General features: G+C 54.1%; 1 protein-coding gene across 5 annotated transcripts; it reads left to right on the top strand.

The window, feature by feature from the left end:
- Positions 1 to 3,716: 3,716 nt before the first annotated feature.
- On the top strand, positions 3,717 to 16,785 carry CLK3 (CDC like kinase 3). 5 transcript variants are annotated; one of them, XM_036455986.2, is made up of 13 exons: positions 3,717 to 3,901; positions 7,468 to 7,619; positions 8,249 to 8,465; positions 10,322 to 10,418; positions 10,695 to 10,761; positions 12,140 to 12,256; positions 13,005 to 13,171; positions 14,287 to 14,381; positions 14,473 to 14,602; positions 14,847 to 14,929; positions 15,370 to 15,449; positions 15,688 to 15,778; positions 16,384 to 16,785. In XM_036455986.2, the coding sequence occupies exons 2-13, from the start codon at positions 7,468 to 7,470 to the stop codon at positions 16,558 to 16,560; spliced, it is 1,473 nt and encodes a 490-aa protein (XP_036311879.1). In that variant the 5' UTR covers positions 3,717 to 3,901; the 3' UTR covers positions 16,561 to 16,785. The 5 variants fall into 5 exon arrangements, with proteins under 5 accessions (XP_036311879.1, XP_036311886.1, XP_045442910.1 ...); XM_036455993.2 differs by lacking the exon at positions 3,717 to 3,901 and adding an exon at positions 3,913 to 4,188; XM_045586954.1 differs by lacking the exon at positions 3,717 to 3,901 and adding an exon at positions 5,515 to 5,535.
- Positions 16,786 to 17,012: the final 227 nt, after the last annotated feature.

Below are 17,012 nucleotides of genomic sequence, written 5' to 3'. Positions count from 1 at the left end.
TACTTGCTTCCAGGAGTGTGATGGTCAGAGGGCCCAACCCAAGGTCATTATGTGCCCTGCCTTCTCGCTGACCTTGCCCACTGTAGGCCCCCAATGACCAGCATGCATACCCCATAAAAAGTCCATTCAGACCCCAAGCAGACAATCTACAATCCTCAAGGGACTGGGTTGAGAAACACAAAAACTGAGATTTTGTTTCTTATAAATTTGTAGTTGCCGGCCTTCTTGAGGAGCTAATAGCCTTCTCAGAGACCCCATTTGAGATAAAGACCAATTCCACCTTTTGTAAGACTCAAGTAGTACCAGACCAGCAAGGTACTGCTGCTGAGCTACTCCCCACTCTCCCTGCTTTCCACCAGATCAACAGATTTGCTCCAGTAGGGATTCCTTCAGCAGAGCAGGGTTCCATCCTGGGTCCTTACAACTCTACATTCCTGTGACTCCAAGCCATCTCCTTGATGTGTTTCTCTGTCTCTGGGTGTCAGATGTGCACTTTGGTGTGTCCATATGTCTGTCTGCCTGTGCACATATATATTTGCCCAGGAGACTAGGGAAGGTTATTGGCCAGGAGTGGCAGTCACTAAGCTGGAGTTCAAGTCGGGTGGACAGGGCCTGGGACACTTAAGCCCTTGCTCTGGCCTGTCCTACATTTTACATTAACCCCCCTCACCCACTTACTTCTCATTCGGTTCAGGGACTATGTACATCCCCACCTCCATGTCTCTCCTTTCTGGGCTTTGGTAAAGCTTTGTTCCTTCACTCCTGGAAAATATTCCTGTTTATCTTTCATTAAGGTTCAGAGGCCCAGAAACCCTGAATGTGGGGAGGACCTTCCTATCTGCTGCCCCCTTGTGCCTTTCCTCCCTATGCACTTTATTTGTAATTGCCAGCTTGATGATTGTGTGGCCCCAAACCATAAGCTCTGGGATAGGGCGTGTTCTGACATGAATTTTGTTCTCCCCTGCACAGAAGGGGGCTAGGCATAGAGATGCTCAGTGAATAAATGAATAGATGATGGGACATAATGAGAAAGCAGAAGGGAAGAAGTGTAGGATAAAGCATCGTAAGAAGGAGGGAGACTAATTGGCTTGCAGTAGAAAAGACAGGGCAGTGGGGAAAAGCGTGGGGAAGAAGGGGCTGAAGGGAGAGGAAGGGGGAGCATACACCTAGGGAAGCCAGGCCTCGTTTCTGGAGTCTCTGCAGTTCATCCTCTTTAAATTTCAATGCAACTACAACCTCCCCCATCGCTTTCCAATACTCAGCCACCTTCTGAAACTCTTCACTGAGGGCACTGTACCTCCTGGCCCTGAAGTATGCTGTAGAAACGGGAGCAATGTGTACAGTGTGGACCCTACATCACCTTACCCCATTTTCAATGATTTCCTTCCAAGTTGCATGGATGTCACACTGTCTTGTTGGTTGGGATGGGGACTGGGGCAGAGATGCCCGTTTCATAGCTCCCTGTACACACAGAACTCTCTGTCCTGGGCACTTCCACTCCTTGGAATCCTGACAGGAGCTGGTAGATAAGGTTATTCAAGTCCCCTCAGACTGGCCCTGGGCCAACAGGAGGGGCTCAGCCATATGTAGTGGAGACAGGACTTCTTCAAGTGAAAGGTTTCTCACAGGCTCCCATAAAAAGCCAGGCTGTGACAAACAGGAGTGCTAATACTTGGAGAAAGGGGTCTGTCTAGCTTTGGGCATGTGTTTCAGGGTTTGGTGACAGAGGCTGGCTTATCACATGTCCACAGGGCCACCTCACCCAATGTGAAGGCAGGGCTCCCACCCAGACTACAATGTGCATGTGCTTTGTGGAGGCCCTGCTCTAATCTGTCCCTCTTGGTTATTCTCTTTACTATGGTGACCCTAGAGTAGGGGTGTCGAACTCAATCAGAGAAAGGGCCAAAATCTAAAATCCAGCCTAAATTGCGGGCCGAATGGTTTACTGAACAGTCATAAACTGTCATTGTGATGGAAACGCAGCGGAGTGCAGTGATGACAGCGGGTGCGGGCCACATTGCAAGGCCTGGCGGGACGGATTTGGCCCGCGGGCCTTGTGTTTGACACATGTGCCCTAGAGGCCCTCACCCAACTCTGGAATCCCCCAAAGGACAGTGCCCAGGCTCCCCTGCATCTCCACCCCTGGCACAGGTGGACACAGCCTAGCTCAGTTGGTGCCCTGGGTTTCCTATGAGGCTGACCCTGCCAGCTGCTTGACCCACTACTGGTGAGTTTCAGCTTCCGATCCTACAGTAAGGTTATGTAGTGAGCCTGGGCAGGGGCCTCAGCTGGCCCCATGGAGACTCCCCTTTCCATCCTAGCTCTGCACCTGGCCCTGCAGGCCTGGCACCAGCGTCGCCTGCAGGTACACTCAATTCAGGATACCAGGTCTCTTCTCCAGCTTTCTTTTAGGAATGAAAAATCCTATGTGGTAGAATCTCAGGCATAACAGCAGTTTGAATGCAGGCTTTGGCGAGGGAGATGGCTCCTATTTTACTTAAGAAAAAGAGAGCTGTTTTGTTATGAGTCAAGGACTTCTGGCTTCTCGATGGTGGATGGTGGGAAAGCTGGTAAGAAGGTAGACCGGACTTACTCTTAGAACCTAGCACCCAGGATAGGAGCCTCTGCTCTCAGCTACCTACCTGGCCTTGGCTTCCGGGAGCCATGGAAACCGCTGGGAGGAGGGGACACCAGAGTCCTCCCAACCTCATTTCAATGGCAGAAATGAACTTGACTGTAGGCCAAGCTAAGGGGGTGGAATTTAGGGGCGGGGACACTCGGGCTCGGTCGTCTCTGACACTTGGAAAGGCCCCCCGGAATCTCTATATTGGGGGGGGGGGGTGCATTTGGGTGGCAGGGGACTAGGAACTGATCTTGAGGATGCCTTGACGCATCCCGTTTTTACTTAGCTTCGGCTGAAGTAAAGAACCGGGCAGCTCCTCAAACCACGCTGTCAGGGCTGGTTAGGGGGAGGCAGGGACCTAGGACTTGAGGGACCTAGGCAACTCGGGAGGGGATGGCTCCGCTCGGCCGCGCCCAGCCCTCTCTGAGGAGGGCGGCCGGAGGGGCGCTCTGCTCTGCGCCTCCCGCGCGCCCCGGCCCGGCCGGCGTGGGAGCAATTGGCGGGCCCTTAGGTCCGCGCCCGGAGCGGCGCCTGCGGGGCTGGGGGTGCACGCTCACACCCCGCGAGGTCTCCAAAGGGCTCGGCCTAGGGCTCTCTATTCTGGGAAACAGGACCCAGCGCGGGGCAGTGGGTGGGAGGGTTTTGTTGCTCCCAGGGCCGTCGAGTGACTCGGAAGAATGGCCCGTGAGGCCTGACAGCGGCGGGGCGCGGGGTCTGCGCCCGAGAAACAGGCTCGAACCTGCTACGTCGCTCCCGGGAGCCTCCTGCGCCGGCGGCCCCGCACACTACCCCACCTCCCACAGAGAGTGTGGTCTTATTTCTTCCTTCATGGAAGCGGGAGTGAAGGCCGCCTTCCTGAGCCTCGGGCCCGCCAGGTCTCTCGGAGGCGACGGCGTAACAATGGACTCCTGCGCGCGAGGCGGGTGTGCGCCGTCGGGGTAGGGGCGGCCGAGCGAGCTGAGCCCCGGGGCAAAGTCGTGGCTCCATCTTTCGGCTCCCTCCGAGTCTCGGAAGGCTCCGCGCTCCGCGAAAGGGAAGGGGGCGGGCCGGGGATGCCCTTAGGCTTTCCCGAAACCAGTCTCCATCCGCTCGGCCCGGAAGGCGGGTCCTCCAGAGCCTTCGAGACGGGAGCTAGAGCGGCCAGGCCAGCGACCTGGAGCTGGCGACAGCTGCGTCACGCGAGGGGCGGGGCCTCCGCGGGCGGAGGCTGCGGCCGGAAGCGGAAGAGGCGCTGGGAGCGGGAAGTGGGGCCTAGTCGCCGCCGGAGCCCCAGAGACGGTAAATGTGGTCCCAGATCTATCGCGGCCCGGTGGGCTCGCCGGATGCGGGTTCCTGGGTTCCCGAGCTGGGGTCGGCCTGCTCCTTATTCTCCTTGGCCACCGCAGGCCCAGAGTCCTGACGCCCGGGTCCCCGACCTCTCACCCCTGACCCGCCGCTTTCCCCCCGGGGGGCGGTCACTGTGGACCCCTATCTCTCGATTCCGCGGTGTCGGAGTCCGAGCCTAAGCGGCCTCTGAGGCCCCTGAAGGGATTCCGTTTCGGCCCTGCAACTGTCTGAGGAATGGGGTCGGGTGCCACTTAGACTCACCTAGAGGGGCTTTCAGGACCCTCCCCTACTCCTGGCTCGAGGCTTGGTCCGCACTCTCCTCCCCTCGCGGCCTGGAGTTTGATTCCAACCCGGGCTGACTTCCTCCGCCCGCCCGCCCTGCTCTTTGCCTCGCCGGGCGGCGGTTAGGGGGGACGAAGCTTTGAGATCTCTGGGGCCAGGGGCGGCAGGAAGGGCCGCGAGCGAGGGCCACAGGCTCCCGCGTGTTTTATTGTGTTGATGGAGCCGCTCCAGTCCGGGGGAGGGGCTAGGCCCAGCTGACAGTACCAGTGTCCGGGCTGCTCCAGTCCGGAGCCTGTGCTGTGGTTCCGGGTGCAGGCACTCTGGTGTGGAGCTGGGGTGGGAATTGCCTGAGCCAGGCTCCTTGACGTGGTGGAGTTGGCGGCCTTCCAGCTTCCCTTCTCCATGCCCTTGAAAAGGAGTGTTCACTCGGTGGTGGCGGTTTGCAAGGTGGCAGGTTTGAAATTGCAGTGGTGGAGCAGCGTCAGCCAAAAATAACCATGGGGCACTGGGATGGCTGGGATCTGGAGGGCAGTCGCTGACCTGGCTGGCTGCTCTTGTCAGCCCAGTTCACTGGCCAGGAAGAGCAAGTGAGAAGCCTGCTAGGTCTGTGCTCAGAGGAAAGCTGGCACGCTCTGCCTGGTTTCCTTCATTGTGTAGAGCAGATTCTTCTTTAGTTTGATTGTGGCCCTTAGCTTCTTTAAATAACCTGTTTGCTGGGGTTTCAGAGAATGATAATTGAGGAGAAATGGGTCCTAGAGCCCTGCTGGGAATATAATGAGGGGCACTAGATAGACCTAGACTTACCTGCCTAGAAGGTATTGAAGGAGAGGCTATTTCCCTGTGATTGCCTTGTGTGAAGTACTTTATAGCTTGTCATGTCTTTTGCCAAGTTGGCTGGGAGATGTTATCTGTATTTTCCAGGTATAGTCAATAGTAACCAAGAGCTAGAGTGGCTTGGTCAGGAGACCAGCACTGTCAGGTTTTCTACCCAGAGCTCTCCTCCCCATAGTCCCTTGGAAGATATTTTAAAAATGCCCTTAAGGCATTTAACACAGACTTAGGTATTATCTGGAATCTTTTTAAAAATATATTTTTATTTCAGAGAGGAAAGAAGAAGCGGGGAGAGAGAGGGATGGAGAACGGGAAGGAGTGGGGGGGGGGCCGGAGGGGAGAGAGAGATACATCAGTGATGAGAGAGAATCATTGATCAGCTGCCTCCTGCCTGCCCCTCACCCCCACCCCCCACTGGGGATTCAGCCCGCAACCCAGGCATGTGCCCTGACTGGGAATTGAACTCTGACCTGGTAGGTTGAAGCTCAACCACTGTACCATGCCAGCTGGGCTACCTAGAACCTTTTTAACATTACTGAAGAACTGCCTTCAGTACCTCCTGTGGGCACAGACTCGGGTTAGACATTTGACCTAAAAAGGTAGGCATCTTAGTAAAGGGATGACATTCTATAGTCCTCACAGAACCCTGTAAGGGATTACCCCAGCTGTCAGAGGAAGCGGAAGGTCAGTAGTTTAATAACTTGCCTTAAAGGCACAGGTCTAAAAGTGGCATTGCCATCTATCTGACACTGAAGCTGTGCTCTTTCCTCTAACATGAACATGTGTTGACTTAAGAATCTTCTAGGTCCCAGGAGGGAGTCTTTGGCCTGGTGTGGACCAGACCGTGTACTTTGTCTGCTCAGTGAGGATGGGCAGGGCATCTATCCTTGCCACTGGAGGAGCATCTGTGTCACTTAGGGACATGTGAGATACCCACACCTTCATTTCATAGCTTGGGCACCTGACCCAGGGTAATTGCAGGAAAACAGTGAAACATTAGTCAGCTGATCATCAAAACAGAACAACATTCTAAGTACTTGAGGAGCTGTGGGTAATTTTACATAGTATTTACCTCCAAGGATTGCTAGGACCTGGACTTCCAGGTAGATGGGAAGAAACCTGCTCATGGGTGACTGAGGACAGAGACTTTCTTAGGATCACATAGAAGCTCCCAGAAGTTTTGTCAGATATGCCTCACTGCTCTGCATTCCATTTTGCTCTTTTGCCTGACAGACTTCTCATGAGATGGGGCAGTCTCAGTGAGTTTGTCCAAACTGTGCTTGGTAGGCAAACCAAGACTGACCACCATTGGAGGTTGGCTGTGTCCAAGTGAAGGGTTGGGAGTAAGGATGGCCATGGTCTGGTCCAGCCTTCCCTGGAGGCAAGCAATGTCACGGTTTTTGGGGTGGGTGGAACAAGAAGCTGGCCTCACAGCTCTTTCTCCGCTGGTGGCTGATACAGCCTGGTAACTTCCTGTAGCGGATATTGGTCCTTGTTGAGCAAGCATAGTGACGTGGGCCCTTTTGGCATGCCTCTCTGAGCACATCAACCAGAGATGGGCACAGGAGAAAAGTCCCAGAGCAGAGGATCTAGGAGAGGGACAGTACTATTGGCTAGAGGTGAAGCACTGCCCAGTATGGCACTGAAGGTGTCTGGGTGGTGCTGAATGGGTGTTGGGCAAAACACTTGGGTGCTCTGTCCTAGCATCTTTACTGGTGCTGACCCCGAGTATGGACAGCACGGGCTGGCCAGACCACTATATCTGTTGGGCCAGACCCTTAGGTGGGCTAGGGAATGTTTGTGAGATCCTTGTACACCTTTTTCTCCAAGAGCTGGTCTGGTCTTGTTTCTGCCTGTAGCTCCTCATACAACTTGTGATCCTTGCTTCTTTGAGTGGGGTCCAGTTCAGGGCCTCCACAGGCACCTGGGCTGTTCAACTTGAGCACTTTCACCCTTGGCTCCTATGTGTAGGCACCCTGCCAACAGCCATCTGACTCTGGCTTGACAGAACAGGTGCTTCATAGGACCCCACAGACAGGCAAGAGGGAATTGAGCATAGGAGGCTTCCCTTTCTCCCCATCTCTTGTGATGGTGCTTACCAGCCCCTCCCTGGTTCCGTCCATCTCAACACCTGTCCTGGCTCACCTGGTTCCCCAAGAGCTCAGGGCAATCAGTGCTGCTATGCTGGGGAGGCAGCTTTTTGTTTGTTCATTGGCAGAGAAAGGATGTTACCTATTGTCTGCTCTTTGACCACTGTGACCTCAGAGTTCTTTTTCACTTCATAAACCCCTGAGGGGCTGCCTCCAATGGAACAATGGACGTCTTCTTCAGGAGTGCCTAGGCTGCTCAGGCAACCAGGTGGCTGGCTGCATGGTTAGCAGGGCTGTCCATTTCTTGTGGCCTAGATGCATCACTGTAAGCGATACCGCTCCCCTGAGCCAGACCCATACCTGAGCTACCGATGGAAGAGAAGGAGGTCTTACAGTCGGGAGCACGAAGGGAGACTACGATATCCATCTCGAAGGGAGCCTCCACCCCGGAGATCTCGGTCCAGAAGGTGAGAGGGAACTGGGTCAAAAGGAAGGGTTCCTTCCCTCATCTGGGCCTGGGAGACGGTGGAGGCCTGTGGCAGCCCTGGGCTCCTTCAAGTGACTGCGGCCTCTTGGCTGCACCTAGATCACTGCCCTGTCCTCTGGATTTCTCCCCTGATTTCAGCTGCATTCCCTGCCTCAGTGTTTGCTCCCATTCTTGCTGCCCCTGCTTTCTCTGTCCTTGAGTCTTTCTTCCTGCACACACTTCATTTTCTAGGCTAGGCCAGCATTTCCCCTGCTAACCTCTGAGCTTTCCTTAATGGGGATTAGAAACAACTTTAGTTCTTTCTAGAGGTTGGCCCCTAGTCCTGTCTCAATCCCAGACCAAAATTATAGCCTCAGCAGGCCACAGGGAGTTCGAGGCATTGGAACCCTTGGAGGCCCTTCCCTAGGACCACTCCCCAGCTCTCTGCCTCCTGTGCCGCTGAAGGGATGCCATCAGTAGCTGAGGTTCTGGAGGTTGGACTTCATATACATATACCTCCCCTCCCCCACTTCCCTTAGTCTCACCACATACCTCTTGCCTTACAGCAGGAACCTGGCTGGTGGGAGGAAGGGCCCTATCTGACCACTGTCCCTTTGACCCTCTTGGCAGCCATGACCGCTTACCCTACCAGAGGCGGTACCGGGAGCGCCGTGATAGTGACACATATCGATGTGAAGAGCGGAGCCCGTCCTTTGGAGAGGACTACTATGGATCTTCACGTTCCCATCATCGTCGACGGTCCCGGGACAGGGAGCCATACCGGACTCGCAAACATGCCCACCATTGCCACAAACGGCGCACCAGGTCATGTAGCAGTGCCTCCTCGGTGAGTGGTGGCCAGAGTGTGCTTGCTGGGGCTTTAAGGCCTCATCCGATCGTAGCTTTTTCTCAGGTTGGCTGGCCTGGGTGAGTACTGCTAGCCCTGCACACGTGCATTTGGTGTGCGTGCGTGCGTGTGTTTGTGTATGTCGTCTGGTTTAGGTGCAGGGCTGAGCAAAGGGCCTGGCTTCTCTATCTTCTGGCCCTTTGGCAGTGTCAGCTCTACGGGCTCTGGTTGCGGCGCTGGCAGGCTCCTGGCCTGTCTTGTCTCCACATTGCCCAGGTTCAGGCTGCTTGGGAGCAAGTGGCCAGGGATACTTCTTAAGGACCCTAACAGGATTGCTGGTGTATGGTCTGGAGCTGTATGGCCTGGTCCTTCCCACTGAGAGATTGCCTCCACACATAGCTCAGTGCTCTGACTGGTGTGGATTGTCCCCACACCTGCAGCCTCTCTCCCCCCCCTCCCCAAAAGCCCGGAGGCTGGAGCACCTATGGGTAGGCGACAGTCTTCTTATCAGCTCAGGCTGGGAGCTTCCCTTCTGACCTCCAGCCAGGCCTTCAGCCTAGCTTCTTCGCAGGAGAGGCAGTCAAGACAAGGGATGAGCTGCCTGTGGGGTGGGACATGTACAAAGAAATGACAGAAAGGCCTACAGCCCTAGGCCTTGTCCAGTTGCAGGTCACTTGCCAGGAATGGGGCCTGTTGGTATTTCTATTGTGCAAGGTTATGTAGATCTCTGCTGAGACCTGGAGCCCCACACTGTAGTCACACCTCTGGGAAGGAAAGCCTGTGGTGTGTCTCCGAGGTTATGTGCTGTTTTCCCTCCCTCCCTCCCTCCCTCCCTCCCTCCCTCCCTTTTGCCAGCCATGAGGCCCCTGAGGAGTAGTGGTGGAACTGATGGAGGGGCCAGGCATCTTCTCTGCTGAGTTCTCCAGTGACTACTTTGAGTGGCCATGGTTTGCAGGTTGACTGTGCACCCATCATGCTTGGTGGTCTCTCTACACACAGCCACACACTGCCACAGGAGGGCAGTAAAGGTCTCTGGCTCTGTGTCTCTTTTGGTGCCCTCTATTGTCATGAGGCTCAGGATGTGCCTGGCCTATGAGTAGCATGGGTGCCATGGCAGGAGCTGGCTTGGGGCCCGTGTGGGCCATCATGGTAGGAGGCCTGGAGGTTGACCAGCCAAGAGAATGAATCCCTGGCTCCTTCCCTGTTTGAGGTTGGTGGCAAAAAGGTTGCTGATGAAGGCCGTTTCTGGTGATGATGCTAAGTCTGGCCATGGATGCTGTCTGGAGGCCTGTAGTAGCTTGGCTCTGAGTGGCAGCTGTCGAGTATGTGCAGGACTGTGTGGGCAAGACAGAGGCACGCAAAGACAGGCTAGGCATTCTGCAGCTGAAGCCAGCGTGGCCTCTGGCCATTCTGGATGATGGACCAAGGCTTGGGACAGCCACATTCTTGCGCCGTTTTCACTGCGTCTTCACCCTGGCCGAAGCACACTGGGAGGGTCCGGGAGGGGAACACTTAATAGCGAAGGGTGTCAAGGCTGTGGCTCTCCACATGGCCCGGCCCCTCAGCAGCAGAGGCTGGTCGTCTTTCTGAGCGTCCAAGTTGTCTTTACATACCTGTAGCTGTTTTTACTTTTCTGTTTTTGAAGTCAGTTTGTGTCTTGACGTGTCCCTTGCAATATCCCTATCGTTATATATGCTGTGTGCCTTATGAAATGCTGGGATCTGGAAAATCCAACCAACCAACCCACCGGCTCCTCACCGTCTCCACCTCTGCCTTTGACTGACACCTCAATCTGTCAATCGGAACCGCCTACCATGCGATTGGTCGGATGGCGTTTCGGGGGGCGGTGCATGCAGAGAAGCCAACAGAGCAGTAAGCGCAGCAGCCGGAGTGTGGAAGATGACAAGGAGGGCCACCTGGTGTGCCGGATCGGCGATTGGCTCCAAGAGCGATGTACAGCCACCTTTCGTAAAACTTTACCTCTCTACTTTCTACCCCCCTGTTAGACCAGACCTCTCCTGCCCGGAGGGGCCTCTAGTGCGCGTGGTGCCTTAGTGGGGCCACCAGTAATTGCCTGAATGACACAAACACTAGCAACTTCTGTTTTTAAGAGTGTAGCAGTGAGAGAGAAACCTTTTTTGTTTTTGAGATTTTGAATGCTGTGAACTTGCAGGAGCTGCCGACCCTCTGCCCTCCAGTCCCTCATGCCCTGCTTCTTTTCTCTCCTAGATGAGATTGTGGGGAACCTGGGCGAAGGCACCTTTGGCAAGGTGGTGGAGTGCTTGGACCATGCCAGGTGAGCTGTGGCTGCAAAGTGCTTAAACACCTTGGACCCAAGAGGTTAGGGTTGGGATTAGTGAGCATAGGGTCATGTAAACGATGCATGACCAGAGAGAGAACTGGCAGATCTGAGAGATGTGACACATGGTGGCAGCTAAGCTCTCTGGGCTGTGCCACTCTTGAGTAACTAGAGGGAAAATTAACTTCTGGAGTCATTATGGGGCAGGACAGGGCTCAGGGTCCTTAAAGGGACTCAAAGGGAATCGGCCAGTGGGGTTGTGAAGAGGTAGAATTCAGCTCAGAAAAAGGGCCTTTCAGCCCTGATCAGGCTTCCACAGGCAGCCTCCCTGTGTTGAAGGCTGGGACACCATCAGGGGATCCTGTTCTAGGAGGAGGCTGGTGGCCTCCTATGAGGTCCTTTCCTGTCTTGAAAATCTGAGAAAATGAGATTTTTCTCTTGGGAGAGAAAAGCAGGGTGGGGAGTATCCGACCCTTGGGCTGTATGAGGCCCGGGAAATCATTTGGTGTGGCCCTCCTAAGACATTAGGGGTAAGTTAATTAAATGTTCGACCAAATGCAGCAGGCTAATGTTTAAGTTGACAATCTTATGTGGCCTGCCGGTGATGTTATAAATATCCAAATGGCCCTTGGCAGAAAAATGGTTCCCCACCCTTGCTCAAGATACCTCTTCCCTGGGGCCTGTGAGCTTTTCCTAGGCACCAAGGTAAGCCTCCCAGAAGTCTCAGAGGCTACACCCTTGCAGGACAGAGCTGCTTGTTCATTCCCAGCCCAGCATCTGAATTCTGGCTATTCGAGCCTCATTGGTCATCCTACAAGTCACCTCTGGGGTTAAGGGTGAGGCTTGGAGGATGCAGAACTGGAATTGTTAAAATCCTCACTGGACACTCAATGAGTTCTGATAAATACTTGGCTGGTAGGCAGGTGGGACTGGAGGGAATGTGGTAAAGGGAACAGCCCTTGGCCTCCTAGTGAGAGGCCCCTACTCTGGGCACCGTTACCTCTTGCCAGGCCTTCACTTCATCCTAGAACCCCCATCCCAGGGGGAACCATTTGTCCATTTTGCAGACGTGATTAGGAAGGTCAGGAGACAGCCTGACAGGGATCGAGGCTGACTTGCCTACAGGTTGGGTTATTACTGAATGAGCTCTGGGGCTGGTGTTGGTCAGTGGGAGAGGCCTCTACACCTCAGCCCACTCTTTCCTGGGGAGCTGGGAGGTAGCTGAGACCATAAGAGCCTAAGGTGCTAGAGGAGCTTGCTGTTCGGAGAGTAGAGGTCTGAGTGGTGTCTGCCAAGAGTTGCTGGGTTGGGGTGGAATGTTGGGGAAGAGCTGGGCAGCTTTTCATGAAACCTCTGCTTCTTTCCCCGGTGCCAGAGGGAAGTCTCAAGTTGCCCTGAAGATCATTCGCAATGTGGGCAAGTATCGGGAGGCTGCCCGGCTAGAAATCAACGTTCTCAAAAAAATCAAGGAAAAGGACAAAGAGAACAAGTTGTGAGTGTCAGCAAGGAGTGATGAAAGCATTCACTGGGAACAGCATCCTCTCTAACCCTAATTCCCTGGACCCTTCTGGGGCTGAGCTGTAGTATCCTCTCAGTTGATTGGCATAATGCCTTCTCTGTGCGCTCAGAACTAGGGGAGTTGGGTAAGTGATTCTTGTTGGAAGGAGCCTTTGTATTCCGGCTCATGTTTTACCACAACCAGCTCTGAGTTCTGAAGCAGGCCTCCCAGCCCTGCATTTGTGAGCCTTTCTGAGTGTGATGGGCACTAGACAAAATGTAAACTGGAAGCTGTGGCTCACATAATCAGACACCCAAAGGAGAGCCACCTTTGGCATATGGATGCTGAGCCCTGCGGACTCAGGAATTTCCATTGAGATAGTTGAAAAAGGCACTGCTAGTCCTGTGGAGTATCCTGGCATCATTCTCTTTTTTTGGAGATGCAGGGATTATGGCCAATACCTTATGTAGGTGAGATAGGAGACCTCAAATCAAAATGCCCTCCCCAGCCTACCCCCCACATAGCATTTAGTTCTTGCTCAGAAGTGATCTGGGTGATGGCTGGTGGGGTGGGAGATGTACTCTTGCTGTTAACTGATCCTCTTTATGTGTATCTGCATTGTGGTGTGTGACCCAGTGGCCTGGGAGGGAGTGCGGACTGGCTTCTTCTGAGGGAAGGGGGGGTGGGGCAGCCATCCAGCCCCCTCAGCACAGCCTGAACCCCATTCGTGTTTCTCCTCTAGCTTGTGCGTCTTGATGTCTGACTGGTTTAATTTCCACGGTCACATGTGCATCGCCTTTGAGCTCCTGGGCAAGAACACCTTTGAGTTCCTGAAGGAGAATAATTTCCAGCCTTACCCCCTACCACATGTCCGGCACATGGCCTACCAGCTCTGCCACGCCCTTAGATGTAAGTGTCACACTCAAATGGAGCATGGGGCGGGTTACATACCTGGCGGAAAGTCACCTGGCTCCTCCCCATTCACTCTGGCACACTGCTAACCATTCTGCTGAGCCTGGGACATATCAGGGCCCCCTTGACTGAAAGGCATTTACGTATGAATCTGTGCAGGTGGAGAGGCTAGTTTTCTCCAGGGGCCTTTTGAGCCAGTCTCTGCCCACAAGCACTCAGGAAGAAAGAGCGCACTGCTCTAGAAATTTCCTGTTCCCACCTTCCTGCAAAAGATGAAAAGGTCCGAGTGACCTGAGAGATCCACCTACACGGACACCAACTACTACTTCCCATCTGCCTACTTGGTTGACCGCACCCAGCATTGCAGAATTTGTGGTGGTTGGAGCAGGACAGGAGGTCGATAGACCTAGAGCAGGGACTATGTAGATGGAGGGGATAGTGAAGAGCTCTCCAAGCAAGGCAAGCACTCAGTGAATGGCCTGGATCTAGCACATGCTGACGCTCGTGAAAAAGGGCCCATGCTGTGAGGGTCTTGAGTGCCAGGTGGGAGCCTGAGTCTGAAAATGCTGCGATAGGGATTGGAGGAAAAAGGAAGATTCCCTGCTTAGGACTAGGGATGAGAAGAGGCAAGGCTGGCTTCGTGGATGTTACTGTATTTGGTTTAATACTGTGTTGCCACCAGCTTGACACTTAATTTGTTAATAAGAGGACCTGCATTTTCACTCGGTAGCCCCGGAAAATGATGTAGCTAGTGCTGGAGAAATGGAACCACCCCAAGGCTAATGCTGTAGCTTTGGTGAGAGACCAGGCTGAGGCCTGGCTCCTGCAGGGAGGGGTGGAAGGAGGCGTTTTGAATTAAAAGTCCTGGTGTGTGTGTGTGTGTGTGTGTGTGTGTGTGTCCCCGGCATCTTCTCAAGCATTCAAACCCTCCAAGGCCCCAAGCACAGAGAATCTTTGAGGGAAGCCAGTGTAAAGGCAGAGCTGTGTCTGTTCCTTCAGTCACTGTGAGGGTCTCTGGCAGACTGGCTTTGGAGGGTGGATCTGGCCTAGAGCTGACAGGCGCCAGAGACCCAGGTTCTCAGAGCTCACTTCCCCCTCTCTCCTGCCTCCAGTTCTACATGAGAACCAACTGACCCACACAGACTTGAAGCCAGAGAACATCCTGTTCGTGAATTCTGAGTTTGAAACGCTCTACAATGAGCATAAGGTATTGATGGGAAGAGGGTGAGGCCCCACTCCCGAGCGAGGCTACCCATTGGGACAGAGGTCTGATCTGGCTCTCCTTCCTTGCCTCTCAGAGCTGTGAGGAGAAGTCAGTGAAGAACACCAGCATCCGAGTTGCTGACTTCGGCAGTGCTACCTTTGACCATGAGCATCACACTACCATTGTGGCCACTCGTCATTACCGCCCACCTGAGGTGATCCTTGGTGAGTGGCTATACAGCCCCAGCTAAAGTGGGCTATTCCTGGGAGGGAATGAACAGAGGCAATGGTGTGCCTGCATGCCACCCACTATGACTGCTTGCCAGTCACTGGTTGTCAACTTGGCCTGGCAGAGAAAGGGACCTGTACTGGGGTTTGGGCAAGAGTCCTGTCAACCAGTTTGGCTGCTGCCTTCTGACCTCTAGGGTGAGAGCACAGAGCCTCATAGCTTCTCCATTTTGGCCTTCAGAGTTGGGCTGGGCACAGCCCTGTGACGTCTGGAGCATTGGCTGCATTCTCTTTGAATACTACCGAGGTTTCACACTCTTCCAGGTAAGGCCCCTCCCATACTGCCCTGCTACCCTGGGTGCTCATACTCTGGCAGGCCACAGCGGCCTGGTGTGGGATGGCCAACCAAGACCCATCAGTCAGCATATTGTGAGACTGAGAGTGGTAGGTGCTCAGGGAAAGGAAGAGGTTAGGATAGCTGAAGCACACAGGGAGTCTTAAGGTCAGCCATCAAGGATGAAGGGTCGGGACTCAAAAGAGTGAATGTTAGAGGCATGAGGCACAGCATAAGTGAGGGTGGGGAGGTGGGCTGGGGCAGTTTGCGTTCTTGGGAGAGAGCAAGAAACATGGCCTTATCCTTGGCAAAGGTAGCAGGCTGCCACAAGGTCACAGAAACTGGGAAGGCACTTTTTTTCTCTCTTATCCTCCCGGAGGGGCTGAGGCTTGTACTGAACCCTGTTTGCTCTATCCCTGACCTTCCATAGACCCACGAAAACCGAGAGCATTTGGTGATGATGGAGAAGATCCTAGGGCCCATCCCATCACACATGATCCACCGAACTAGGTAAGGAACCCTGGACCATAGACTTTTCCCATTTTGCTTGTGGGTCAACAAGCTACTGCAGTCTTTGCAGATGCTGTGGTTCATCCAGGCTCATAGCTTTCCCTGTATGCCCCTCTGAATGGCCTGACAAACCTGCTGGGCAGTCTAGGATTTCCTGACTGGCTTTGCTGACATTCCCCAGGCTCCTGCTATCTTCCTCACCCCCACCCCCAAGTGATCTCTGTTTCTTCCTTTTCAGGAAGCAGAAATATTTCTACAAAGGCGGCCTGGTTTGGGATGAGAACAGCTCTGATGGCCGGTATGTGAAGGAGAACTGCAAACCTCTGAAGGTCAGTTTCTGGCTTCCCCCAGCTCAACTCATGCCCAAGGCACTGGGCATACATATAGCAGACAGGCCAGGCAGCTAAAGGCTGCCCTTTGCCTGGTTCTATGGGAGGCTGTTGGGTGCTGGTAATGGGGCTCCCATCAAACTGTTCCAGAGTGGTTCTTAGCCCTGCCCCTTCCCAACAGGGTGGCTAGGAGTGTAATTGGGGAACACCAGAAGAGCCAAGTATCAGAGACCCTACTACTTCCAGCCCCCCTCTTCTCTCAATTTTGGGAAGAACTAGGCAGGTCTGAGGTGAGGGGGAGGGAAGTAGACATGACCAGGAAGCCTCTGTCAACTGCATTTGATGCACGGACAGTAAATTTCACAGAGGTGATTTCTACCTACCTGTCAGGACTTGGCATGTGGGGCAGAGGCACCAAACCAGCAAAACATCCAGTAGCCTGACAAGTTCAGAGCAAAATGCTTTAAGAGGCATAAAAGAAAAGAGCCACTCATTGTCCAAGACGGCAGACAGTCCTCCAGGAGGCATCACTGCCTCCTCAACCCATGCAGCAAGGCTTCCCACATCCCTGCCCTCACACTGAGATGCCTTGTATCCCTGAGCAGAGTTACATGCTCCAGGACTCCCTGGAGCACGTGCAGCTGTTTGACCTGATGAGGAGGATGTTAGAGTTTGACCCTGCCCAGCGCATCACACTGGCGGAGGCCCTGCTGCACCCCTTCTTTGCTGGCCTGACCCCTGAGGAGCGGTCCTTCCACACCAGCCGCAACCCCAGCAGATGACAGGCACAGGCCACTACATGAGGAGATGGAACTGGGCTGCCTGGCCCTTTCTCCAGTCTCTAACCACCGGGCCCCTGGGCCAGAGCCACCCAATGAACAGTGCAATGTGAAGGAAGGCAGGTGCCTGCAAGGGCGGAGACATGCCCAGCTGCCAGAAAGCACAGATTTGAACCAAGCTATTTATATGTTGTAAAGTTATAATAAAGTGTTTCTTACTGTTTGTAACCCCTGGTACCAGTGCGTCGTCTCCAGGCTCCCTGTCTTAATAAAGTCTTCCTTAGCAGTTCAGCTTGTGGAGAGCTAAGTATGAACTGGGCCAGGCACAGAAGGACCAACCAGTGAAAAGACCAAAGCTGGGGTGTTCCTTTGGGCCCAGAAGGGCAATTTTAGCCCTTAGCCTGCTGACAGACCCTGTCTGGTACCTGTTCCCCACTGGCCTTTATATACCTCAG

Source organism: Pipistrellus kuhlii, unplaced genomic scaffold (genome assembly GCF_014108245.1).
Source record: "Pipistrellus kuhlii isolate mPipKuh1 unplaced genomic scaffold, mPipKuh1.p scaffold_m20_p_1, whole genome shotgun sequence".
Classification (NCBI taxonomy): Eukaryota; Metazoa; Chordata; class Mammalia; order Chiroptera; family Vespertilionidae; genus Pipistrellus; species Pipistrellus kuhlii.
This window is presented reverse-complemented; position numbering and strand designations above follow the sequence as displayed.